The sequence below is a fragment of the Pituophis catenifer genome, unplaced genomic scaffold (assembly GCF_029215685.1).
Source record: "Pituophis catenifer annectens isolate HBS135680 unplaced genomic scaffold, rPitCat1.0.hap2 SCAF_1, whole genome shotgun sequence".
Taxonomy (NCBI): Eukaryota; Metazoa; Chordata; class Lepidosauria; order Squamata; family Colubridae; genus Pituophis; species Pituophis catenifer.
The window spans coordinates 91,504,067-91,531,448 of record NW_027256881.1 but is presented as its reverse complement, the minus strand read 5'-3'; the positions used below and the strand labels follow the sequence as shown (position 1 = coordinate 91,531,448).

The 27,382-nt window shown below is 37.7% G+C and overlaps 1 protein-coding gene across 1 annotated transcript in view; it reads left to right on the top strand.

Moving 5' to 3' along the window:
- Nucleotides 1-23,266, top strand: part of LAMA2 (laminin subunit alpha 2) — a 350,257-nt gene extending 326,991 nt beyond the window's left edge. Inside the window, exons 57-65 of the mRNA XM_070931786.1 lie at nucleotides 320-509; nucleotides 11,637-11,693; nucleotides 14,066-14,178; nucleotides 15,420-15,609; nucleotides 16,219-16,374; nucleotides 19,220-19,373; nucleotides 20,144-20,274; nucleotides 21,078-21,300; nucleotides 22,861-23,266. Coding sequence (XP_070787887.1) covers nucleotides 320-509; nucleotides 11,637-11,693; nucleotides 14,066-14,178; nucleotides 15,420-15,609; nucleotides 16,219-16,374; nucleotides 19,220-19,373; nucleotides 20,144-20,274; nucleotides 21,078-21,300; nucleotides 22,861-23,018 — 1,372 coding nt within the window. The 3' untranslated portion in view covers nucleotides 23,019-23,266. The remainder of the gene's footprint in view (nucleotides 1-319; nucleotides 510-11,636; nucleotides 11,694-14,065; nucleotides 14,179-15,419; nucleotides 15,610-16,218; nucleotides 16,375-19,219; nucleotides 19,374-20,143; nucleotides 20,275-21,077; nucleotides 21,301-22,860) is intronic.
- Nucleotides 23,267-27,382: the final 4,116 nt, after the last annotated feature.

The following is a 27,382-nucleotide window of genomic DNA, read 5'->3' as shown; positions in this document are numbered from 1 at the left end:
CAGAATAGTATTCATGTCTCTGCATCACCTGTTTTAATATTGGAAGTTGACTAAGGTTAAGAAATAAGTCTTAGTCCATGGTCACTCTGTGTATTTCACGGCTTTGTGGAGATTTAAACTCAGTCTGCAGTGTCATCTTCAATATGGTTACAATGCAACATTTTCACTGCACATGCTAGAACCTTCTAAAGCAAATATAGCGTCGCCCTGGTTCCACATAAATAAGTTACAATCCACACTGAATTGTTCATTTAACTAATATAAGGGCATATTGAATAAGGCATTATTTCATGCTTCTGGTTCTGTTGTGTTTCCATAGTCCAATGGATTTCGCCCAATCAGTAGCCTTTGAAAATGCAGATATAGGACAATGTCCTGATTTAGGACCACATCATGAAAGGGAGGATGAAGAACAAACTCCCGAGACAACAAGTCGTCCTGAATCAAAGAAGGAAGAAAGGAAAGCAAGTACAACTTCTCCTCCTCCTCCTCCTCTCCCACCTTTTCCTGTAAGTATTTCTGTGACATTATTGTGGGTGTTTTTTTTATATTTATGAAACTAGGATGCCGCACAGTTGTACTATGTGCAACATTAACAGTTTTTCACATTTTTTAACTAAGCACCGCAAAACTAAGGGTGCACAGAGAGTGCTATAAAAATGCAAGGTTGGTTGGAAGCTTATATTAGAGGAAGGCAATAAAGGGGTGTGTATATATGTGTTAGATCAGCGGTCCCCAACCTTTCCAGCTTTGCAGACCAACGGAGGTGGGGGAGGAAATGTTTCTGTGTGAGCGGCAGGTGTGCATGCTCACACGCGCAGCATGGGCAAATGGACAATCATGCTCGCAGCTACCCCTCATGCAAATGGAGCTGCGCACATACGCTCACGCAATGCTTGTGTGGCCCAGTTCTGAATGGGTCGCAACCCATTTGAAACTGGGCCACGGCCCGGGGGTTTGGGAACCCCGTGTTAGATTACAAGATTACAAGAACTTGTAAGCAAGAAAAGCTGTAGAGGAAAAAATAATGGCATAATGATTATGTAATTATGGAACTAAAAAAGTTCAAAGAATTGATTTGAGCTACAATCAAATATGTCTCTACAATGAAAGATAACCGTTAACTGCTTGTAATATTAATAAACAGGAATCTGATCCAGCAAAAAATGAAGAATATTTGAGTAAAATAGTATTTACAAAATTTACCAATCAACAAAAAGCCACTTAATCTTAAGAAGAAACTACAGAGGAAATTTAAAAGTTAAAAATAAATAAAAGTCCATTTCTGCAATATATTATAAGACTTTTCAGGAAACTCTGAATAAACTTTAAGTAGTGAACATAAGTCAGGTACAGGAAGAAGAAAACAATTCAGTTTGTCCTGAAGCATACAGATCCATTTTGTAATTGAATGTGGATTATAAACCCTTCATGGCAATCCTTGTTAAGGGGTTAAATGACTTTTTAATTGAATTGATACATCCTAGTGAAATAGGCTTTATACCAAAGGGGCATATGAAAGATAATATTAGTTATATTCTAAATGTTATTAAGATAAATCAGAAGGAATAAAAACTAGCCCTTTTTTTCTTGATGCTGAAAAAGCCTATGACAATTTGGAATGGGATCTTTTCATTGCAGCTATCAAAAGAAATAGAACCTAACCTAACATTTTTGCATACATGCAGAGAAACTCTGGGATAAATTTAGGGAACAAAAATAAGTCTACATTTTTCTCCTTTTACTTTCTTATTGAATGCTTATTTTTTATATGAACCAGGGTACTCAGAAATCTGCTTAATGGAGAGAAAGCAGCTTGACAGATTACAAAATTTAATTGTCAACAGGACAAATTAATATACTTCAATCCCTTAATTATACAGCATTCTACAACTCACAATCTGAGTTAAAGTCTGTATGATTAAATGGATGCAGAATTTGAATATAGTTAATAAAGATGTTTAAAGATGATTAAGAAGTTTGATATATAAATAAATAAAATAAAGATGGAACAGTAAGGATTTCAGTGAAAAATTATTTATTTATTTAATTAATTAAATTTTTATGCCCCTCATCTCCCTTACAAAGTGACTCTGTGCAGCTTTCAAGTAATATCATTTACAGAATTGTCTTTGTGTATTGTTTATTATCTTTTGTCTTTCTTTCTTCCTCTTCTTGACTCCAGTTGTATTAATCAAGTATCTTTAAAGTGTAGTAGAGTTGTATTTTGATCATAAAAAGAATATGAAATGGCTTAGAGTGTTATAAATTTTAATTATGTGCTATACTATTTTAATTATATGATATCTTAAATTTATTGATTCACAGTTCATGTTTTAAAGTGTTTTATATATATATATATATATATTTATGTAAGTTTTCACGGGTATGTATATGTGTATAGTTAATATTTCGGGTTTCTTCCCGTGTAATTGTGGATATATCCCTAAAAGGGTAGAAGCGACGTTTCGGCAGAATCCCATCTGCCATCATCAGGCTTATGTCAGCAGTCATTTTGCACTAACTGACGTTGGTATTTCAAATCTGGTGCTGGTATTCTGGGATGGCTCCATCTTTTCATTCTGATTGGTTGGGAGTCCCAGTATGTGTTTATTGGCTTGGCTTCGGGTGTATGGTCGGTTTTTCTCCACTAGGTGGCAGGGCTTCATCTTTGTGGCGGTTTGAATATAATTTGGTTGGGATTTTTTTTGTGTAATGTTTGGTTTATGTTTTATATATGGTGTTAAGATTCGTCTATCTATGAGAGCAGGTTTCCAAATAGTAGGCAGACGTGAAGTGTCATCCCGTTTATTCATGCAATATGGTCTTTTTTCCATTTCTATTGCTTCTCTGATTATCCTGCCATTGAGATGTTCTATTTTTGCAACTGTTTTTGTTTTATTAAAATTAATGTTGTGTCCTGTTGTATTTATATGTTGAACTAATGATGATGTGTGTTCTTGCTTTTGTATTGAGTTTTTGTGTTCCTCGATGCGCACACTCATTCTTCTGTTGGTCTGTCCAATGTATGTTGATGGGCAGGAAGCACACGGGATTTCATATATGCCTTGATCTTCTAATTCTATTTTGTCTTTGGGGTTTCTCAGAATGGACGATATCTTTCTATCTGTACAAAATATGGTTTTGATGTTGTGTTTTTGTAGTACTTTGCTAATTTTATCTGTTGTTCCCCTTATATAGGGCAAGATGGCTTTCCCATTGTTTTGTTCCTCTTGTTGTTTTTTATTCTGTCTTGGTGTTGTATGTTTGATCATATTGATGACTTTATTTCTACAGAACCCATTTGATGTCAGTACATTAGTTAGTGTATATAATTCTGTTTGTAAATGTGCTTCATCAGCCAGACGTTTAGTTCTTGTGGTTAATGTTTTGGCAACAGAGTTTATTTGTGCTGGATGGTGGTGTGATTTGGCGTTGAGACAGAACACCAAGACAGAATAAAAAACAACAAGAGGAACAAAACAATGGGAAAGCCATTTTTTATCCTGCCTTTATTTTATTTTAATAACATAGGGCAGTGAACATGCACAATACTACTTCTTTCTCCTATTTTTCCCCACAACAACAACCCTGTGAGGGGGAGGGAGGGAGGAAGGAAGGGGAGAGAGAGAGGGAATGAGGGAGGGGGGGAGAGAGAGAGGAGAGAGAGAGAGAACCAAAGCCACTCAGGCAGCTTTGATGCCTAAAGTGGGGCTAAAACTTAGTCTCCTGTTTTCTAAGCTGGCATCTTCACCATTATACAGGTTCTAAAATATTCATGCAATGAATTAAGCCGATTCAACCCAGAAATACATTTTTACATCTTTTCCTCTTTCTTTTAAAAGAATAGCATGTAGCTTATTAAAATAAATAGGAAAAGAAAGAGTCTCAGATGGCAGAAATCAAACAAAATCAAAACATGACATGCAACTGTTTGAAATAAGATTAGAAAAATGAAAAAATGAAAGCACTCCATGGGCATTTTTTGAAAGATACTGAAAGAAAAATCAGACGATAACAATGGCTTAAACACAGTTTATTTTTTTAAAAGAAGAAGCAAAAGGAAACCTTTTTGTTCCCCAAGAAGAAGCCCTATGCACAGGCGACATTAGGTCGAAATAGAAAAGAAAAGAGAAAATAGAAAAGACTCAGTTTGAGTAGTAAATGCTGGTTATGCCAGGATAAGGATGAAACATTTGACTATATGATAATGGGATGCAGCAATATTACAGAAGTTGATTACAAAAGAGAACATGTTCAGATTAGGATGATATTACACTGGCATTGATGAACACTGTGCAGCTCACGCTCCATAAAAACTATTTGAAACGTGAAATAGGAGGGTGTTGCACATGGCAGAACAAAACTAGGAGCCTGAATAGCTCAACAGACAGAGCACTGTAATTTAACACCAGCTGTCTGCAATTAAAGTAAGATCAAATCTCGCCAGGCTCAAGGTTGACTCAGCCTTCCATCCTTTCTAAGGTAGGTAAATTGAGGACCCAGTTTGTGGGGGCAATAAGCTGACTTTGTATAAATATACAAAAGTATGAGGGCTATTGCTTAACACACTGTAAGCCGCCCTGAGTCTCTGGAGAAGGGCGGCATATAAATCAAATAAAAAAAAAAACTTAAGAGATTTTAAAATAAGAGATTGACAGTCAGCATACCAGACATTATTATCAATGAAAAAACATGTTTGGTTAATTAATGTAGCTATTCCAAGAGACGATAATTTTAAAGGCAGATAATTGGAAAAGACTGCAAAATAAGGTTTGCAAAAATCTGGCAATGGTTGACATTAGGGACAAGGTATAAGTACCACAAGGACTTAGAATTTGAACTGCCTAAATTCTGAACCAATTATGACAGCCCAACTATAAACCACAGCACAATTGATCACTTCATATATATTTAAATACTATCTTTACTATTCCTAAACCCTTGAGTAGGGTTTGAATCTGAAGAAGAAAACTTGACATCAGTTGTAATGCATGATCAGTGGAATTGGGATGATGATTGATGATGATAGACATTTGCCATAAGCACAAGACCTAATATAAACTATAATTTCAGTATGTATATTTCCATTATTTTTAGGATTATAATATGTGTTTAATATTAAGGGGTGTTATTCAGAGTTCCTTTAGATCTTTCTTTCATTATTTCCCATTATATTTCATTGTAGGTGTCTCAGGATAATGATTACGGGGGTTCCCAAGAAATGCCTTTTTTGATACTATTTTTGATATCCTATTACTTTGAAGTTTCTGCTGAAACTTCCATCACAACAGTAACTTTGGCCCTGTTGTATTTGCAAGATGAACATCTGTGCAATTAAAAAAAATGAATGGAGATCAATGACTCTATCTACCAGACAAGCAATTTTTTAGCTTCCTATGAAATGGATTATGTATGAACCTGTCATCTAAAGGGGAGAAAGTTGGAATCCTATTATTTAATCTCTTCTCTTTTCCTATTTTCAAAAAATAGAACTGATTACAGTACAGCTCAGTGTGTCAACATCTCAACCATTGCTCTCTGTCACTGTGACAAAAGCCTGGCATTTGTTTGCTGCTTTCATCAGCTACTCTTATATAGAAACCACAGCGGAGAACCAGGCCAATCTCCCTCCTTGTCCAATACAATCACTGTATCATATAAAATAGGATGCACAAGCAGAAAGCCATTTATGCACAAATCTTACCTATACTTGCTCAGAAGCCTCCTGGTTGTTGTTGTTGTTTAGAAGAGACTTTAAGGAGGCTCTGAATCACACATGTTGAATTACAGCAGGAGAATTGCTTCAGTGAAAGAAGGAAGTAACAGAAACCTAAAAACAACACGATGTGCATGGCAAAATATAGCGTGTCCTTTTGGCAGACTTGATTTGTACATGGCATGTAAAGCACTCTAACTACGGTTAAGGGTTAGTTATTCAGATTTAATAATGACAGGTGGTAGATGTTGAATAGGCAACATAAAGCAGCATAATGTATTAATACTCATAAAATAGCCTGAGGGTAACACATAGAATATATATATATAGTTATATTTTAATTTTATGTACACTGAGAGCATATACACCAAGACAAATTCCTTGTGTGTCCAATCACACTTGGCCAATAAAAATTCTATTCTATTCTATTCTATTCTATTCTATTCTATTCTATTCTATTCTATTCTATTCTATTCTATTCTAATTGCATTTGATTTTTAAAAGGTATATTGTACCTTTGTAACATGTTGCTGGTACAAACAAATTGAGCTAAAATTTGCATACAGGTATTGATATCTTCTTTTATTCAATAATGAAGTTATCAATAATATTAATAACTTCAATATTATTTTGCTAGTGGTAGCAATGGCCACCTTACAGATATCATTATTATACCATGTCTAACCCATTTTTAAAGAAAACTGCTGTAAGCTTGGAACACGAGTTTTTAAGTGATTTTTTTTTTCTTCTTGAATATTTTCTTTGCAGCTTTGTATTAAACAAATCTCAACCAAGCTCTGGGTAGATAGACATAATAGCTATTCAAGGTAAATAATAATAATAACAAGACTCCATTGATAATGCTTAGCAAAAAATTTTTTTAAAGCAAACATTATTATTTTTCCAACAATAAAAGGGCAAATTGCCAATATATATTGTAATAGCTATATTGTCCACAAAAACAGGAAGTAAACATAAAAGAAAATTGTTACAGTTGTACAGATTCACAAACACTCTGTGTCAGTCGATCTGCTGGTGTGGCTCCCTCTTAAATTGTAAAAGAAAATGATTTCATAAGGTTATCAAGCCTTTTTGGAAAGTGGAACATTTGCTTTCTATAGAAAAGGCCCCCAGCTTCTATTTTTTCTTTCATTTCATTTCGTAAAGCACCCTGCTTGATGAATCAATGAATAATACCTTCATATAAGGCAGTTTTGTATGTTGAATCTCAATAATTATTTTTGTCCCATTCTTTGAATTGCTCATTATTTCTATATTAGATGCTGGTGCCTTTAGTGCCATTGATGGGTCTCCTAAATAAACATTAAAGAAAATAGTTTAATATATACAGAAAGGCTTTATATTAAACTAGGACAATTTCCACCAGAATGACTAAAAAACAAATATCAATGCATCCATAAGAGCTCATGTAGTTTGATGGTGTTTTAACCAACTTTTTCATAGCTTTGTTAGGAAAAAGTACTTGGTATTCTTAAACATGGGTATGAGTATGAAATACTCCTGCTATTGAAATAAAAATTGCAAACAAGAATCAAGTCATGAAAACAAGCATATAATGATACATTTTAGCCGCAAAAATGTAAATTTCATTTAAACATTAGTGGGACCCTGTAAAAGATCTTAAAGTCACAGTGGACAGTATCACAAAAATGTGAAGACATTCTGAAGATGCTATTAAAAAGTGAATCCCGTGCTTGGAATCATTAAGAAGGAAACAGAAAATTGAATTGTCAGCATCAGAATTTTTGATGAGACTAATTATAATTAGTCCATAATTAGACTAGCATGTACAACTCTATGTACAGTTATGGTCAACACAACTTAAACACAGAGCTGCAAAAGGGACCAAAAAGTCCTCCAAAGTGATTAGAGGGATAGGCAGCCTTTTTGTGCCTCTCTTTGGCTTCCAATATTGATCAAGAGAAACATGATAAAAATATATAAATTCATGAAGGGCATAGAGAAAGTGATTTTTTTTCTTCTTCTTTCTCAGTACTAGAGCTTGAAACTAAATAGGTTCACGACCTACAAAAGAAAATACTTTTTTTTTTTACATAGCAAAGTCAGATTAAACTACTGCCACTAGCTGGTAAGGACAGCCAATTTTGAAGTGAACCAGGACAACTCATGGACGATCAGGGTATTAATAGCTACTAATATGCCTTCTCACTATCTGCTGAATCAAAAGCAGCTCTACTTAAATCCTGCTTGCTAGAAAGGGACAGCAAAAAGAAGCTGTTGCCCCCCAGCCCAGATGGGTCCATGTGGCTACTATGTTAAGGTGACCAGACGTCCCGCTTTTGGCGGGACAGTCCCGCTTTTGAGCAATTTGTCCCGCGTCCCGCGGCGTTTCAAAAAAGTCCCGATTTTTCTTGAGCCCCAGCTGATGGCTAGAAGAAAAAAAAACTGTTTAAACTCTTGCCCGGGGCTTCAAAGGGCCGCCCTACAGGCAATCAGTGTAAAGCAGTTTTTTTTTTCCCCTAGCTAAGCTTCAGAAACGAAAACGAAACTAGGGTCTTTGGTGCAGCGTGACAAAATGAGGCAGAGAGAGATTTATTTTTATTTTTATTTTTCCTCCCCAAAAAAGGTAGGTGAAAAACTGCAAACAATGGGAAATTTAGGAGGAGACTTCAAGATTTTAAAACACAAAGGAAAAAAAGCTGTATTTAACTAGGGAATTGTAATAATTGAGATACTATTAATTGTATATTGTGTTGAAAGCAGAAATGGTTAAGTTGTGGTTCGGAGGAATATATGGGAGAAATTATTTGGTTTATTATTATTGGTAAATATAATTAATTGATTTGTAAGAAATTGGATTGCATGGAAATAATTGGAATATTCATGTTCATATTGATTAATATACAAAAAAGATAGTTTTATAACTAATTGATTTATATTAAAATGTTGAATTTGTATTAAACAACTGTATTACATAATTACATAATTAAACAATGTGAGGATGGATATAAAAATAGATGATAATGGGAAGGGGTATAATATAGAATAGAAGGGAAAAATTGAATTTGATTAAGATTAGAGATGAGGATGAAGGGTAATATTGGTTTTTTAAAAAAATAGATGAGGAATAAATATGGCAAAAAGGAAATATAGAAATTGTAAATTTAATTGAAATGACTAAACGCTGTTTAAATTTGTGAACCAGCCAAATATTCTGTTCAAAGAAAATACATTGTATGTTTGTATGTGTGTTTCTAATTATTGCTATTTATTCATATTTGTTCTCTTTTATTCTTTAAAGTTTAACAATTCATTCTTTATCTTAATATCTTTATATTTGCTTGGGGTTGGCTTTCTTCCCTTTCATCTTTTTTATTGTACAGCAATCTTTCTCCTCAAACCTACCACCTCTCTCTTTTCTTTCCTTCTTACTTTCTCTTCCCCCCACCCTCTTTTTCTCCTCCCTACTTCCTCTTTCTTTCTCCTTCTCCTCCTCTCTTCCTCCCTCTCTTACCCTCACTCCTACTCTAATTTCCATTCCTTCATCCCTCTCTATTGCTGTAATCCTTTAATGCATATGGACTACTCAGAGGGCTGAAAAAGTTATTTTTGACTGGTCCTCACACTTTTGACCAGTCCTCGAACTTATGACTGTCCTCACATTTTACATTTTTGCCCTATCTTGTCATCATGGTGAAGAGAAGCAGTTGTGAAATGAGTGACATGGTTGTTAAGAATGCTGCATGGGCATAAATGTGAGGATGGTCATAAGTGTGAGGACCAGTCAAAAGTGCGAGGACCTGTCAGAAATGACTTTTTTCAGCTCTCTGGTTAGTCCTTTTGTGCATATGGACTACTCAGAGGGCTGAAAAAGTTATTTTTGACTGGTCCTCGCACTTTTGACCAGTCCTCGAACTTACGACTGTCCTCACATTTTAAATTTTTGCCCTATCTTGTCATCATGGTGAAGAGAAGCAGTTGTGAAATGAGTGACGTGGTTGTTAAGAATACTGCACGGGCATAAATGTGAGGATGGTCATAAGTGTGAGGACCAGTCAAAAGTGCGAGGACCTGTCAGAAATGACTTTTTTCAGCCCTCTGGTTAGTCCTTTTGTGCATATGGACTACTCAGAGGGCTGAAAAAGTTATTTTTGACTGGTCCTCGCACTTTTGACCAGTCCTCGAACTTACGACTGTCTTCACATTTTACGTTTTTTTCCCTATCTTATCACCATGGTGAAGAGAAGCAGTTGTGAAATGAGTGACATGGTTGTTAAGAATGCTGCACGGGCATAAATGTGAGGATGGTCATAAGTGTGAGGACCAGTCAAAAGTGCGAGGACCTGTCAGAAATGACTTTTTTCAGCCCTCTGGTTAGTCCTTTTGTGCATATGGACTACTCAGAGGGCTGAAAAAGTTATTTTTGACTGGTCCTCGCACTTTTGACCAGTCCTCGAACTTACGACTGTCCTCACATTTTACATTTTTGCCCTATCTTGTCATCATGGTGAAGAGAAGCAGTTGTGAAATGAGTGACATGGTTGTTAAGAATGCTGCACGGGCATAAATGTGAGGATGGTCATAAGTATGAGGACCAGTCAAAAGTGTGAGGACCTGTCAGAAATGACTTTCCAGCCCTCTGAGTAGTCTCTATACACATAGCCATGGCCACCCGGTCACATGACCAGCTAGCCACGCCCACCCAGTCACATGGCCTCCAAGCCACGCCCACACAATAAGCCACGCCCACAATGGTGTCCCTCTTACCAATGTTAAAATCTGTTCACCTTACCCTATACACATAGCCATGGCCACCCGGTCACATGACCAGCTAGCCACGCCCACCCAGTCACATGACCAGCTAGCCACACCCACAAAATAAGCCACGCCCACAATGTCCCTCTTTACCAATGTTAAAATCTGGTCACCTTATACTATGTGACACAGAATGATGGACTAGATCAATCAAGGCCTGATCCAGGAGAGCAGTTCTTATCTACTTTAAGTTCTAGCAGAATGTGTACAGGTGGTCCTCCACTTACAATCACAATTGGGACTGGAACTTCTGTCACTAAGCAGAGAGTCATGACCGATTTTATGCTACATCATTTTATGAATCATATGACCCTTAAGAGAACCTGTCTTTCCCGTTGACTTTGGTTGTCAGAAGCCTCCTGAGATCACCAATGGCAATCATGAGACTCCAGAAGGCTACAACCATTGTAAATACATGCTGGTTGCCAAGGGTAGGAACTCTGCAATGGTCTTAAGTGTGAGGACTGGACATGTCACTTTTTTCACTGCTGTCATAACTTTGAACAACCTTTAAAAGAATGGCTGTAGGTTGAGGACTACCTGTATTAGCTTTTAAGATGCTACAAAAGATTCCTTGATATCTAAAACAGTTATTCCTCTAAAACTGTTTCCTATTTGAATATCTTACAACTGGGAGTTTGTCCATGTGTCCCACATATTGGCTAACTTTCTTATTTCATCTGATAACTCACCAACCGAAGAATCCGCAGTATTGTAACATCAGAGCCATGGATGTCAAGGATAATTATTTCTGCTTGTTTTCCACTGTATTGCTTTAGAAGCTTAGTCATTTTGGCTTCATCCCATGCAGGTGCTTTTACTGCAAATGCTTCTAATGTGAAATGATTTGGACTGAATTGCTTGATTTGTATTTCATGTACTTGATGGGCGAGCTTCATGCAGGCAAATGCACATTTTCCCCCCTTCCTTTGTACTTAGAGCAGGGCCTTTGTCTTCAATTTAAAGGAAGAAATTGGTTTTGAAAATAATGGACAGAGTAATGAGTTTGGCGGTTTTAGGCATTAGATTGCCACAAAGGCTTACTGCTTGCTACAAACGCCGTTACCTAGGAACGTCAACCATTGTTTGCTTCTGCCTCACGTTGTTTACTGCTTCTCAGGAATTGCTTACGGCTGAAGTGAAGAGCGCCAGTAGTTCAGCTGACTCTCACCTGACGGTATCTCCTAGTGTGGCCCTGCCTTTTCCCTCCCTTTCTCTTAACAATGCTTGATGAACTGCAGTGGGGTTTCGGTGACTAAATGGCTTCCCTCTCTTCTCCTTCCATCACTGGTGATGCAGTTTATGTGCACAAAAGTGTGAGATGGTCTGACAGCAATTCCATTTCTGTCAATACTTCTACTAAAGACACTGGTTTCTGTTGCCCTGGAAACATCAGCTCAAGGTTTCAGCTGAAAAACTTAAACAGTTCCTTAAAATGTTCCATGATGCATATATGTGGCTATACTGGATGAGTGGGATTTGTCATTATCATCCACCCACATTTCATAAAAAGTACATTAAATCTCAAGTAGGCAATGACTGCACAGGGAGGGCGGGGTTCTCTTTATCTTCCTTGTCAGTTACCATTTGCTGAAGGACTATCCTCACACATTTGTAACTGAGCTCTTCCAGACATTCTCCTGATTTGGCCTTCTTACTCAATAGTATCACAAAACCGGAACATACAGCAATGCACGTGTCATGTTTAGAGTGTTGCTATTATAAGCATGATGCTAGCTCAGAAAGATCTAGCAAAGCAGGGAATTGGCAAGGAATCTGGATGGGTAGGGTTACCTTGTTTGGGTCTCAGGCATCACAAATACTTTGTCTGGAAGTGCTTTAAGGTCCTATTCTCTCAGTCTTTCTCCTTTAATTGCACTGGGATGGAGTAAGAAGAGTATGCTTGTTCTTATAAACCATTTTAAAACCTGTTTTTGGCCTCTGTTAAGATTTCTTTGCATGGACAAATTGTTACCGAAACATCAAGAGAACGTTATTTTAAAATAAACATTTTATGTCTTTTTTTTCCCCCTATATTTTTCCATCATATTCATGGGGTCTTAAATGTCTTTTGTGGTAAGAAATGCTTTGATTTGGATGGAGACAAATCAAAGAATATTTCTAACATAACTAAATATGTAAAAAATATTTATTTTAGGAACTCAAAATCTATTCTGTCCCAAAGCATTATTGTTCATTTCATATCATTTTGTTTGATTTTTTGTAGTGCATCCAATAGAAACTGAAAATAGATGCCACTTATATTTATGTCTGCCTTTTATAGCTAGCATTAAAAGGTCATTATTATAACACAAGTAGTTTAAAGGAACTTATTTACAAGGAATCCCACATATACAAGATCCACATACTCGTTTCTCTTTTTTCCCACTATATTAAGGCCATACATATTCTTCTTCTTTTTCCCCTATTGAATTAGCAAAATTATAGTATTCAGATAATTTTTAACCATAATTATTTGGACCAATTTTTTTCATAAAAATGAAGATCCTTGAGATTCCAGGAAAGCTATTAAAAAGCTATTTTCAATTCTGCAGGATATTATTATAATGGTGCACTCACTATATATACATTTAGCATAAACATTTTGCAGATTTTAAATCCACAGGTGTGCTTCTAGAAATCTCAGCTTGATTGAAATATGACATTATATGCTAAAGTGATTGCATATCAATTTTCTCTCCTTCCAACTCAGTAATTTTCTGCAGTGGTAAGTAAGATCCATACTATATATTTGATCCATCATCTTAACAAGAGACAAAATGATTGGTGTTGGATTGTTCCATTACTGCACACTTGATCCTGCAACAGCAAATGCTGTACTATTTGTTTTATTCCACCAGGCAACATAAGTGTGTGACTTATTTGAACCTCATAAAAGACTTATGTCCAGTGTCTGGATACACAAACCTACAATAGCTACATCCAGCTTTTGCATAGAAGTAGTACTGTGATTATGATTTCAATCGAATAGCAGTGGAAAAGTAGTGGATTTTCAGTTGTAAATGGGATGCAGTGTCTACTATTGATATAGATGCAATTGTTGAATGAGCATCTATGCCAAAACAGAAGCATTAGAAAATAGTTAAAAGAGGAGAAAGGAATTTGGTATTTTACAATAATAAAATGATTGTAAATATTGATTGCTTTCAGGGGTGAAATCTACATACCTTCCTTACCGGTTCGGACGTGTGCGCATGGACCCTCTGCGCATGCACAAACCCTTCTGTGCATGCGCAGAGAGTAAAAAACAGGTTACTTCCTGGTTTAAACCAGGAAGTAATGATGACCGGGCAGGTGGGCAGAGCTTTGCACCGCCATTGCTATGGTTCTCCGAAGCACCCGCCGCCATTGCTACCGGTTCTCCCAACTACCCACCGCCATCACTACCAGTTCGGCCGAACCGGTCTGAACCAGTAGCATTTCACCCCGATTGCTTTCCTTAAATGGTATGGGAGTAGTCTTCCAAATTGCTGGTGCATACAGAAGAAGGGTGTTTATGAGGGTGTTTTGTTTTGCTTTGTTTTGTAGGAACACTGTGCTGCTGATGTGGAACCCATTGCCTTGGAAGGGGGCAAGCAATTTGGACTCTCAAGAAACAGCCATATTGCAGTTGCATTTGATGACACGAAAGTTAAGAACACGTAAGCTAATAGTTTCCCACCATAGATTTGAGGAGGCTACCTTTTGGGCCTTTCTGGAAGGCCATGAAGACTTGGCTCTTACCATGGGCCTCAGGCTAAGCTGGAGGGTTTAGTCAGAAGGTTAAAAGTTTAGTTAGTCTGGCACCTGATGGGAAGGATTGTTCTGTTGTCATTCTTCTTTTTAGTAGTCGTAATGAACCCTTTAAGATCACTGTGTGAAATAGGCAGGCTTATGAATTTCTTTAAATTGTAAGTCCCTTCTGAAATAAAAAGAAATTATTTCTGGTAATAACATTTGCTAAATTGTAGATGTTTTAAAACAAGACAGCCACAATTCAAAGCACTGAAGATGGGCGAGCCCGTTTTCTTTCAAGCCTTCATAAAATGAACTTAGATCAGTTATTATACTGTCTACTTCAAAAGGATTTAATTTTAGAGTTAAAAATCACTTTCCAAATTTAGGATGAGTTTTAAAGCATAGATTTCAAAAACAAAAGGGAAGGGAAGGGAAGGGAAGGGAAGGGAAGGGAAGGGAAGGGAAGGGAAGGGAAGGGACAAATTGATTTAACTGATGGGTATTATTTTTTCATAACTGGGTTCATTTTTTTTCCAGTCCAACATAATATTGGAAATAAATTGTATAAAAAGGGTTGAGATTCTGTTTTTCAGCAGAATAACTTTTCCTATAACAGAACTTAAGGAGACTAAATTTGGCATGGTGGAAGAACAGGAAGGAAAGAAGGATATTAGATAGATTCCATGTACTCTATTACCCACTTTATATATTTATTAGTTCTTGTTTTATAATGAGTGTCATTTTGTGCATTAACAGGGTTTGGGGTTTGGGTTTCCTTTCAACTGATAATGATAGGATTTTCCAGAATTATTTCATATGGATGTGCTCAGGACTCATGCATATTCTTCCAGTAATTTGAAAACTAAGCTCTGTCAGCTGATTCTTAAGAAGAACTGTGTTCTGTGTACCGCAGAACATATATTCTTTTTTTTTCAATCCCCAAAAGAAGATACTTTCAAATCATAAATCACATCTGTTACCAAATCCATGAATATTACATCTATGTAGCTTAGTAAATTTAGAAATGGAATATGGCCATCCTGGTTCTATTTCACATATACAGAAGTTTGCAGTTGGTAGCACTAGTTGTATGAGAAAAAAAAAGGTAAAACAGTAATGCTTTTTTCCCCTCCCTTTCTGTTTCCTTCCTTTTCCAAATGTGCAGACTCACAATTGAACTTGAAATCAGAACAAAGGCTGAAAATGGGCTGCTTTTCTATATGGCTCGGATCAATCATGCTGATTTTGCCACTATCCAGATAAAAAATGGTTTTCCGTATTTCAGTTATGACCTTGGGCATGGGAACACAAGCACTATGATTCCCAACAAAATCAACAACGGCCAGTGGCACAAGGTATTATATGATTTAACAATGCATGAATACTGTAGGTAAAGGATACATTCATCTATAGATTATCACCCTCACCCCCACTTGTAGTGAATTCTAGAAGTAATGGATACAGTAGCAGTGTGCCATGTTCTTAATTACGAGGGCTATGTGGCTAAGATGCTGAGCTTGTCGATCAAAAGGTCGGCAGTTCAGCAGTTCGAATCCCTAGTGCCACGTAACAAGGTGAGCTCCCGTTACTTGTCCTGGCTTCTGCCAACCTAGCAGTTCGAAAGAACGTAAAAAATGCATGTAGAAAAATAGGGACCACCTTTGGTGGGAAGGTAACAGCGTTCTGTGCACCTTTGGCATTGAGTCATGCCGGCCACATGACCACGGAGACGTCTTCGGACAGCGCTGGCTCTTTGGCTTTGAAACGGAGCTGAGCACTGCCCCCTAGAGTCGGGAACGACTAGCACATATGTGTGAGGGGAACCTTTACCTTTAAGTTTCTCTATCTTCAGGTTCTCCCAAATAAGAGCACAAAATTATGCAACATCAGTACCTCTAATAAAGACTTTGCTTGTTGTAGTATAACTATTAATAATAATGAGTTGCCCTTCTATCTTTTTCCAGATAAAAATATTCCGAAGCAAACAAGAAGGGGTCCTGTCAGTTGACGGAGCTACAAATAGGACCACTAGCCCAAAGAAAGCTGATATTTTGGATGTTGTGGGGATGCTGTATGTTGGGGGATTGCCAATTAACTATATAACAAGAAGAATTGGTCCGGTAAGTAAAGAATGACTCTTTTCACATCTCTAAAGCACTGACAAAATAGAGTTATTTGTTGTGCACAAGTGTAAAAGTAAGGCAGTTTTTGGCATTCATTGTCTTTGAAAGAACATGGGCCTTGTTCCATGCAAATAATCTGCATTTGCCTTTCTTTTCACTGATCTGGGTTTTTTCCACACTAGCAATGCCCTTTTTATAGGAAACAATCATGTCATTTAGGGACACTAAGTCTTTGTAGTGGTTAATCTAAATGTCATTGTGTTGTGTCACTGAGAAGCAGATCCTATGGTACATTTTTATATTACCAGTGCAGCTTCTCTTTGAACAGAAAACGGAACAGAATAACAGAGTTGGAAGGGACCTTGGAGGTCTTCTAGTCCAATCTCCTGCTCAAACAGGAGACCCTATACCCGTGATGGCGAACCTATGGCACATGGGCCAGAAGTGGCACGCAGAGCCATCCTTCCGGGCACACGAGCCATTGCCTGTTGCTCTTCTGGGTTCTGGAGCGCCAGCCAGCTGGTCTTCATGCGTGCAGGAGCGCCAGAAAAACAGAAGAACAGCTGCCTGGGACACGTGCATGCGCTGGGAAGATGATCTTCTGCTTTCTGGCATGTGCATGCACGCCAGCCACCTGGTCTTCCGGTTTCTGATACGCATGCATGCATGAAGACCAGCTGGCTGGTGCGCATGTGCGCTCTGGAAACCAGAAGATCATCTTTCTGGCGTACACATGCACACTGGGCAGTTGCTCTTCCAGTTTCCAGCGCGCGCACGCACGCTTCTGTTTTGGCACTCAGTGCCGAAAAGGTTCCCCATCACTGCCCTATTCCTGCTGAGCACATTGTAAGCCGCCCTGAGTCTTCGGAGAAGGGCGGCATATAAATCAAATAAAAAAAAAAAAAAAAAATTCCATTTCAGACAAGTGGTTGTCCAATCTCTTCTTAAAAATTTCCAATGAGGGACTACCCACAACTTCTGAAGACAAACTCTTCCACTGATTAATTGTTCTAACGATCAGGAATTTTTTTCTTATTTCTAGGTTGGTTCTCTCCAACCTAGATACAATGTAATATAATTACTGCAGCAATCCTGAAAACTGTGGGACAAATGGTATTGTAGACCTCAACCACTGTTCATAAAAGTGTATTAACAGTAGTGTACTATGCATTCCTATCTGGAAGCAAGCTCAGTGGGGCTTAATCCCAGTGTGTATGGCAACCACAGTTTAATGTTTTGGATATAGAAAATTCATGTATCCCTACATTCTGGTCTTTCTTTTATAAAATCACTGGGCTTTACTCAGTCCTGAAACACACTTTGGACTAATCACTATTACCCAGCTCAATCTACTTCATAAATTGATAGAATAACATTGGAGGTGGGGAAAAGATCTTTATAAACCATCTAGAGGTCCTTCAACATAGGCAAGGTGTGGCTACAACAAATAGACATCCTAAGACTCTTTCAAAGGAATCAGCTGAGAATGATTAGTCATAACTTTTAATCGAAACTTACTTACTGCTATTCCAGAGTAGCAGGAACATTTGTAGGAGAAATTGCTTAGTAACAAATTGTTCTGCTAGAGAAAGTATGACCAAACAAGAGGAAAGGGTTTATTGTAGAGAAAACAGGAAAAAAATAAAATAAATAGAAGGGTTGCGGGACAAAAGAAAATGTTAACAGAGAAAGACAAATGGCAAATCCAAGTGAACAGTAGGCAGACCCTTTATTATGGATTACCTTATAGCAAGAAGAGTGGCAAAAGATTATTTTTCAGCAGTTATTTATAGATTTCAGCACTTATCTATAGATTGCTGTTCAAGGGGACCTGGTCCTTCTTGCAGGATGATTACAAGAAACATTCAAGGTATTTAATGGACATTGGATAAAGTCCTTCAAATCCTCTCTAAATTGAATTCCAGCTATGTGAATCTGGTGGAGTTTATCAAAACCTGGTCTTTAAGATATGTGAGAAGAACTTAGCCTGTGCATTCTAAGGAAGTGGCAGGATACCTGTGGCTGTAAATGCAGTCACTTGTGTATTAGATCCATGCCCCACTGTTTAGATAAGGTTTCCAACAAACTGTATGGTTGGATTCAAGTGGTGTATCCTTTAGTAAGGCTGTGACTCACCCTATGTGCATTGAGGTGGTTATCCATCTCATCATTAAACCATCACTGAATCTAACAGTACTGAACCATTTCATCTATATCCAACCTTCCATTTTGGGGGGGAGTGTGGCTGAGAAGTTAATGAAGCATTTTACAATCAGGTTTCAGGCCTGGATGTATAGTGAGTACTAAGATGGCATAGATCATGTCGTAACCAATTTATGACAATATTAGGTTGATGGTGAGGTATCCATTCTGGTTCTCCTTAATCAATCAGCAGCCTTCGATACCATCAATCATGGTATCTTTCAGCATTGGCTCAGGGGTTTGAGAGTAGTAGACAGCATGGGGTTCCATCAGTTTTTACTATAAACATGATCTGATCTCATTGAGGTACAAATGCTAACAACAAGGTAACTTTTATGAAAATTAAAATAAAGATAAGAAATATATAAAGATAAGAAAAAGAAACAAACTAACATTTTATACTTCCAATATAATTTGATAAGCATCCTATCATTTTGGGCATTATCTTCGCTACATCTTTTAAAAAAGCAACTCGGTATCGGAAAATAAATGTATCAGAAATACATTTTATAGAATAGTCCCATAACTAGGATAATTCCTGTCATAAAGTTGAAAACAATAGATTAAAAAATTGATGTTGTAAGAATAAAGTATTTTAGAAAGGCAACTAATTTTCTGAAGTATTTTTACCCTGACTCAGATTGTCTACAGCATTGATGGATGCATGCGAAACTTTCGAATGTCAGAAGCTCCCATTGATCTGAATAATCCTACCTCCATCTACAACGTTGGAAGATGCTTTGTCAATCCACAGGAAGGAACCTACTTTGCAGGGACAGGATTTGCTAAAACAGGTAATACCATCTCAAAATCTGCTCTTAAATGAACACTTGAGGATCCTTGGTGCTTTTTGAGTTTGGTTTCTTGCAGCTATTTCATTATCCAAACTAGGTAATATGATTATGTTGCGTAATTTAGTTAATGAAAAGTCTGCAACAAAACAACCAAGCATAGAGAGCAACAAGAACTCCTCATTTCAACCCTGAGTGACAAATATTCTCCTTTATTGCTACATGAACATTTTTAAAATCCTGGTTAGGCCCTTCTGTTTAGATAGTTGCCAAGGGAGGAATGATAACAGAGAATAACAACTCAAAAGTGTAGAACAGACACAGAAGAACAGTTTCATCTTCTGAGGCTTTTTGAATTTGAAATTCTTTAATGACAGGAATGTTGCCCTTGAGGCATAATAACATATTACAGCGATGGTAATAATCATCATGTTTAATATCTATACAAGATTGTTGCAGTTCTGATTTTTAATAAGATTCGGAATAGATTAATTACAAATCTTGACACTACGGGATGCTATTTGAAATAGCTCTCTGTATGTACAGGTAGCAATAGATACATATCTGCCAATCTGATTAAGAAATGTGACTGTTAGGCATGGTGTCAACAGATGAAGAAATGTATCATATGCCTCACTATACCATTTGGTATATGAAGTAACTGTGAAATACGAATGTTGTCCTTAGTGCAATGGAGCCTGCATCTCTGTACAGTATAGAAAAATTACCCTTGCATTATTCTTACTTACTGCTTTTCCTTCCTTATTCCTTAGTTGGAGCATATAAAGTGGGACTAGACTTACAGGTGGAATTTGAATTTCGTACAACACGGACAAATGGTGTTCTATTGGGAATCAGCAGTCAAAAAATGGATGGCCTTGGCATTGAGTTGGTAGATGAAAATGTGAGTATGGAACTGTTAGGAAAGAATCTAATTTAATGTTGTTTCTTAGCAGCCATAAAGAGACTCTGTCAAAGGATACAGAGCCATGTTACTCATCCATTGTTCCACATCAGTATCTCGAGTGCTGTTTTCTTTTTAAGCATGAAAAGGATGCTCCCTGTAGCCAGTGACCTTTGCAATACAGTTGAAGTCAGAGTACAGTCTAACAAACTACTACAAATTTAAATTGGGGAGGGGCATATTCCATAACGTTTTCACGGTTAAATATTATTATGAACCTAATCTGCATTTGTTAGAACAGTCTTGCAAAATCCCTTCTAATTAAACTTCTGCTTCCCTTTCCAAAATCTCATTTTGGTTCTGCTAAATTATTTCTAAAATAAATGCTGCTTGAATACAAATAGCCAGCTTGTACAAACATTGAAATAATCAAGCCCGCTTGCTGTAGCACTGTTGTGGGTCTATTATCCATTTTAGATTTTGGCAGCAATCAATTGACAAACAGCGTGATCCATAATTTGTGCTTTCTTGCCAAAATTGCTTCTCAGTTATAAATTAATTTCAAGTGGATCCTTGAATTCAGAATATTCATTCATTTACATTGGTTAAGAATTTAATCGCAGCTTTTGCTGAAAAGGATAATTAAGTCTCAATATGTTGAAAGGGAAAGCCAGGTCTACACATTGTATCACGGTCTCTTCCAAGTTATGTGGATAAATTGCTTGACTAAATTGTTTGTTTGTTTGTTTGTTTGTTTGTTTGTTTGTTTGTTTGTTTGTTTGTGTGTGTAATTTCTCACATAGGTGATGTTCCATGTCGATAACGGTGCCGGTCGGTTTTCGGCCATTTATGAACCTGCTATACCAGGGAGTTTGTGTGATGGGCAGTGGCACAGAGTTGTGGCACACAAGATAAAGCATCGTTTAATGCTGATGGTGGATGATCAACATGTGGAAGGGATCAGTCCTAATGCAGCTTCCACTTCAGCAGAGACAAATGATCCTATCTTTGTTGGGGGATATCCTGGTGAGTAAATAAACCAGGCCAATGCTGCAGTTACTATTCTTCATTATTATTTAATTCATTACTTTTATTACAGCCACCAAACCCCAATGGAATCCCTTTATGAAATTCTATTCAGTGTTTCATAAAGTAAAATTTTTGAAACCAAGAAATGCACGTGTTTTGCATCTAAGGTTCCCATTTATTTGCCTGGTTATTTGCTTGCTCATTTTATGTTTCATCCTTTTGCTCATATTGAACAGAAAAGTTATTACATATCATTATCACCTCGATTAGTGTGCCCTGGATGGGATTAAAATCATAACATGTTGTGATAAATGGTGATTACCCTATGGCATAGCAAAAACTAGTAAAAAGCTGAGTAACTTGTGCCTATGAATAACTTGTGCCTGTGCACCAGAGATAAATGTGTCCAATCACATTTGGCCAATAAAGATTTCTCTTCTCTTCTCTTCTCTTCTCTTCTCTTCTCTTCTCTTCTCTTCTCTTCTCTTCTCTTCTCTTCTCTTCTCTTCTCTTCTCTTCTCTTCTCCTCTCCTCTCCTCTCCTCTCCTCTCCTCTCCCCTCCCCTCCCCTCCCCTCTCCTCTCCTCTCCTCTCCCCTCCCCTCCTTTCCTTTCCTCTTCTCTTCTCTCTTCTCTTCTCTTCTCCTCTTCTCTTCTCTTCTCTTCTCTTCTCTTCTCTCCTCTCCTCTCCTCTCCTCTCCTCTCTTCTCCTTTTCCCTCTCATCTCCTCCCCTCCCCTCCCCTCCTCTCTTCCCTTTTCCCTTTCTTTTCCTTTTCTTCTCTATTCTATTCTATTCTATTTTCTATTCTATTCTATTCTATTCTATTCTATTCTATTCTATTCTATATTTTTTCTATTCTATTCTATACTATTCTTTTTTCTATTATTCTATTCTGATTTTCTAGGGGTAAAGTACAATCTAAAAGTATGGTTTTGATGTTATTCAGTTATTAAAAATATATATTTTTAATTGCAGTAATATAAGTTTCATTATTCTATGACAGAGGTGTCAAACTCACAGCCCGAGGGCTGGATCCAGCCCATGGAGTGCTTAGATCTGGCCCGCGGGGCCGCCCTGGAAACAGTGAAGGACCGGCCCACAGTGCCTCTTCCAGCAAAAATGGAGTTCACATCAGCTACAGGCAGCCCTCCCGAGCTCTGTTTTTGCTGGCAGAGGGTTGCAAGAGGCAATCGCGAGTAAAAACAGAGCTCGGGAGCCTATTTTCACTGGCAGAGCACTCAGGCCACCACAGATGCCTATGACGCCAGCGATGAGCTGGCCATGCCCACCCCGGCCCCCCGAGGTCAAACACAACTCTGATGCGGCCCCCAATGAAATCGAGTTTGACACCCCTGTTCTATGACAATTGTCTCTGTACCATATATCTACAAATAATATATATGCATATGAGTTCACATATATATATATATGTAAAGAAAGACATTTGGTACCAGTTTACACTGTTATCTACTTACAGAAAAAGATTTCTTTAAAAAAAAGAAAAAACCTCAAGATCTGAAAGATCCTACTTTCTTTTCTTTATCTCTCCCCTCCCAGATGGATTGAAGCAGTTTGGCCTGACCACTAACATTCGATTCAAAGGCTGCATTAGGTCTCTGAAACTCATCAAAGGGACAGCTAAACCACTGGAGATTAACTTCAGCAAGGCCTTGGAAATAAAGGGAGTGCAACCTCTGTCCTGCCCTGGGAATTAAAGAGAAAAATCATCAAATTGCAATAGGAATCTGAGCAGTAATGCTAACAAAAAAGATTCTTTTACAAATATGCCTGTGATATATTCCAATACTGCCATTTCAGGGTGTACTTCTAAAAGCAATATGAAACAAGGGGGGGGGAAATCCCTTAAAATGAATAAAGCAGCAAGTTACGCATGTGTGATGTGTCCATTTTTTCCCCCTTACTTTCAACCCAAATGGAATGAAATTGTACTGGGCCATTTTGTGTTGGTAGTTGTGTGTAATTTTGAGGCTCACCTTTTAGCCTTACTTGGTTTTAGTGGGACTCAACAGCCTTACACAGGATTTTCTGAAAATTTCTTTGCAGCTTTGGATAGCACTGCCAGATTTTCTTTTTTCTTTTTTTTCCCTCCCCATATCTGTGAGCAGGATGTGGCTAGCAATGCAATTTCATGTTTCATCCTATAGTGTCCTTGGCTCTAGGATAAACCATAGTGAAAGTAGCTACATCATCACTAATATTTTATTGTGATATTGAACATATCATCCACATATAAATATAGTTAAAAGTCTATAGAGATTCTCAGTCATCCAGGTCATGGTTGTCCCAAAGGTACTTTTTCAGGAGGCAACTGGACTATCTTGTTTTTTCTTTTGAAGACATTTCACTTCTCATCCAAGAAGCCTCTTCAGCTCTGGCAGGATAGTGGGGAATGGAAGGATTTATATTCCTTGCAGACAGCTGGTAATCTGCATCCTTTTAGAGGGTTGTTGAAGCACTTGGACACACTTGCACTGTGTCCTCAGGGTCACCCAAGTAGTGCTAATGGTTCTTGTAGTCTGAATCTTTTCCTCTGGAAATTCATTCCTACTCCTACCATTCAAAGGGAGTTCATCCCAAATTGTATAGCTAAAAGTCTGTAGAGATTCTCAGTCATCCAGGTCATGGTTGTCCCAAAGGTGTTTTTTCAGGAGGCAACTGGACTTCCTTGTTTTTTCTTTTGAAGACGTTTCGCTCAGTAGTGGGTTCCTCTTATCTTTGCTACTGCTTCAGAACCGGGAGTGTGCACACTGCACTTCTGCACATGCACAGAACCTTCTGCGTATGGGCAGAGAGTCCATGATGACATCCGGGCGGGTGGGCGGAGCCTCCTGCCGCCGTGGGTCATGGGAACCGGTGGGCGGAGCCTCCTACTAGGTCATGGGAACCGGTAGAAACCCACCACTGATTTCACTTCTCATCCAAGAAGCTTCTTCAGCTCTGACAGGATAGTGGGGAATGGAAGGATTTATATTCCTTGCAGACAGCTGGTAATATGCATCCTTTTAGAATATAAATCCTTCCATTCCCCACTATCCTGTCAGAGCTGAAGAAGCTTCTTGGATGAGAAGCGAAACATCTTCAAAAGAAAAAACAAAGTCCAGTTGCCTCCTGAAAAAGCACCTTTGGGATATAAATATAGTGTTTGCTTTTTATGGAAAGGACTAAGGTATTTCCATTAAGGGGAAGAGCAGTGAGAATCCCAAACAAGTAGATGTATTAAAGATTCACTTGCCAAATATATTTTATGAGTACATTATGTATTGTGTTCATACACAATAAATATTCATGCTGTATTTATGCCTGGAGTTCCTGGAGCTTTGTACAGGTAGCCTTTGACTTACAACAGTTCATTTAGTGACCATTCAAAGTTACAGCAGCACTGAAAAAAATGACTTAGGACCATTTTTCACATTTATGACCGTTGTAGCATCCTCATGGTCACATGACCAAGATTCAGACGCTGGGCAACTGACTCATATTTATGACGGTTGCCGTGTCCTGGGGTCATGTGATCACCTTTTGTGACTTTCTGACAAGCAAAATCAATGGGGAAGCCAGATTCACTTAACAACCGTATTAGTAACTTAACAACTGCAGTGATTCGCTTAACAACTATGGCAAGAAAGGTCATAAAATAGGGCAAAATTGACTTTAAAAATGTCTCACTTAGCAACAAAAATTTTGGGCTCAATTATGGTCATAAATCAAGGACTACCTGGATTGGAGACTTGTGTGTAAGTTACATTTCAGGTACTATATAGGAGAATGTGGCATACTGAGGCACTTTTAATTCTGCTACTCCTGTTTTTAACATCATGTCGGAAACTATTGTCCCTTCAAATTGGAGATACTTAAACATCTCCTTTGAACATTGATTTTATTTACAGATTAAATAATCAAATTGTATAGACATTTAACAGCATACAAGAGTTGCATAAAGCCCTAAAACCATAATAAAACATCTCCACCCTCAAAGAAAGATTAAAGGCAAAGAGCTCAAGTGGTTGATTTGAACTGCTGTTCCAAATCAACAGGCAATGAGGTCTTAAGCATTTTAAATCTATATTATTAAAGCTTCTGAATGTTAATGCCCATGCACTTCACTAATATTTTCTATATGTTTGTATAATATATATTTTTCCATAATATGAAGGGTTCCATTTTCTTGGAGAAATAGTGATGGCAGCGTTCTTTGCCTAATCAAATGTTTAATATAAATATCAAATGCACATTGGACTAAATACCTAATATAATGTTTCAACAGCAGTGTTTCTTTTTTAAAAAAATATTTAAAATGTGGCATGATCATACTTTTCCCCCAATGGACTACTATATGATATTGGGGAAAACAGAATAATAATAACCATGCATTCTTTACAATTTATTAAATATTATGCTCTATACATGTTTATTTTAAATGAATAGTTTTGTTCTTCTTTGAAACAATTTTGGAGAAAGTCTGCTGTCTGGACCCTTTTTGATTTGATGATCAATCTGAAAAGAATGCAATAATTGGTTAGAAATCCACAGCTTATTTCAAAAAGCTGCCCAGAAGTAAACTGAACATTTCAAATTGTTTGCTTTACTTAAAGGCATCTCTGGTAAGTCTCAGGTAGCGTCACTGACTTAGCAAGGTCAGTTCTTAGCCATGAAAGCTGGTCAATCACTCTGTCTCAGCCCAGCCCACCTCACAGGGTCATCGTGGGGATGATAGGAGCAGAATATTAATTTTGCCAATATTAGATAGATAGATTAGATAGATAGATAGATAGATTAGATAGATAGATAGATAGATAGATAGATAGATAGATAGATAGATAGATAGATAGATAGATAGATAGATGATACCGTGTTTCCCCGAAAATAAGACCCTGTCTTATATTTTTTTGAACCCTGAAATAAGCGCTTGGTTTTATTGCCATGTACTCAAAAGCCCGATGGGGCTTATTATCTTGTATTATTTTGGGGGAACAAGGTAGATAGATAGATGATAGCAGTGGTGGGATTCAGCCAGTTCGCACCACTTCGGGAGAACCGGTTGTTAACTTTCTGAGCAGTTTGGCAAACTGGTTGTTGGAAGAAATCATTAGGTCAGAGAACCAGTTGTTAAATTACTTGAATCCCACCACTGGATGATAGATAGAGAGAGAAAGAGAGAGAGAGGGAGGGAGGGAGGGAGAGAGAGAGAGATGATAGATAGATAGATAGATAGATAGATAGATAGATAGATAGATAGATAGATAGATAGATAGATAGATGATAGATAGATAGGGATGGATGGATGGATGGATGGATGGATGGATGGATGGATGGATGGATGGATAGATATGGATGGAAGGATAGATGACTGACAGACAGACAGACAGATAGATGATAGGGATGGATGGATGGATGGATATTTATTTATTTATTTATTTATTTATTTATTTATTTATTTATTTTATTTTATTTCTATACCGACCTTCTCCCGAAGGACTCAGGGCGGTGTACAGCCTGATTAAAAGCACAAAACAAAACAAAATTTAAAATTATTAAAATTATTAAATGATAGGCTCAATTTTAAAACCCCAAATTTAAAATCCCATTTTAAAAACCAATTAAAATCTTTACATTGATAGCCCAGCCTGGCGGAACAACAAGGTTTTGAGGGCACAGCGAAATACATGGAGATCAGAGATTTTACGAATTTCTGGGGGCAGTTCATTCCAAAGGGCAGGGGCTCCCACAGAGAAGGCCCTACCCCTGGGTGTCGCCAGCCAACATAATTTGGCCAATGGCACCCTGAGGAGACCCTCTCTGTGGGAGCGAACTGGCCGGTGGGAGGCTACTGGTGGCAGAAGACGGTCTCGAAGGTATCCAGGTGCCATGGAGTGCTTTAAAGGTGGTAATCAACACCTTGAATCACACCCGGAAGACCACTGGGAGCCAGTGCAGCTCGCGCAGGAGGGGTGTCACGTGGGCACAACGAGTTGCACCCATAACCACCCGCGCGGCCGCATAGATAGATAGATATGATAGATATAGATAGATAGATAGTTTAGATAGATAGATAGATAGA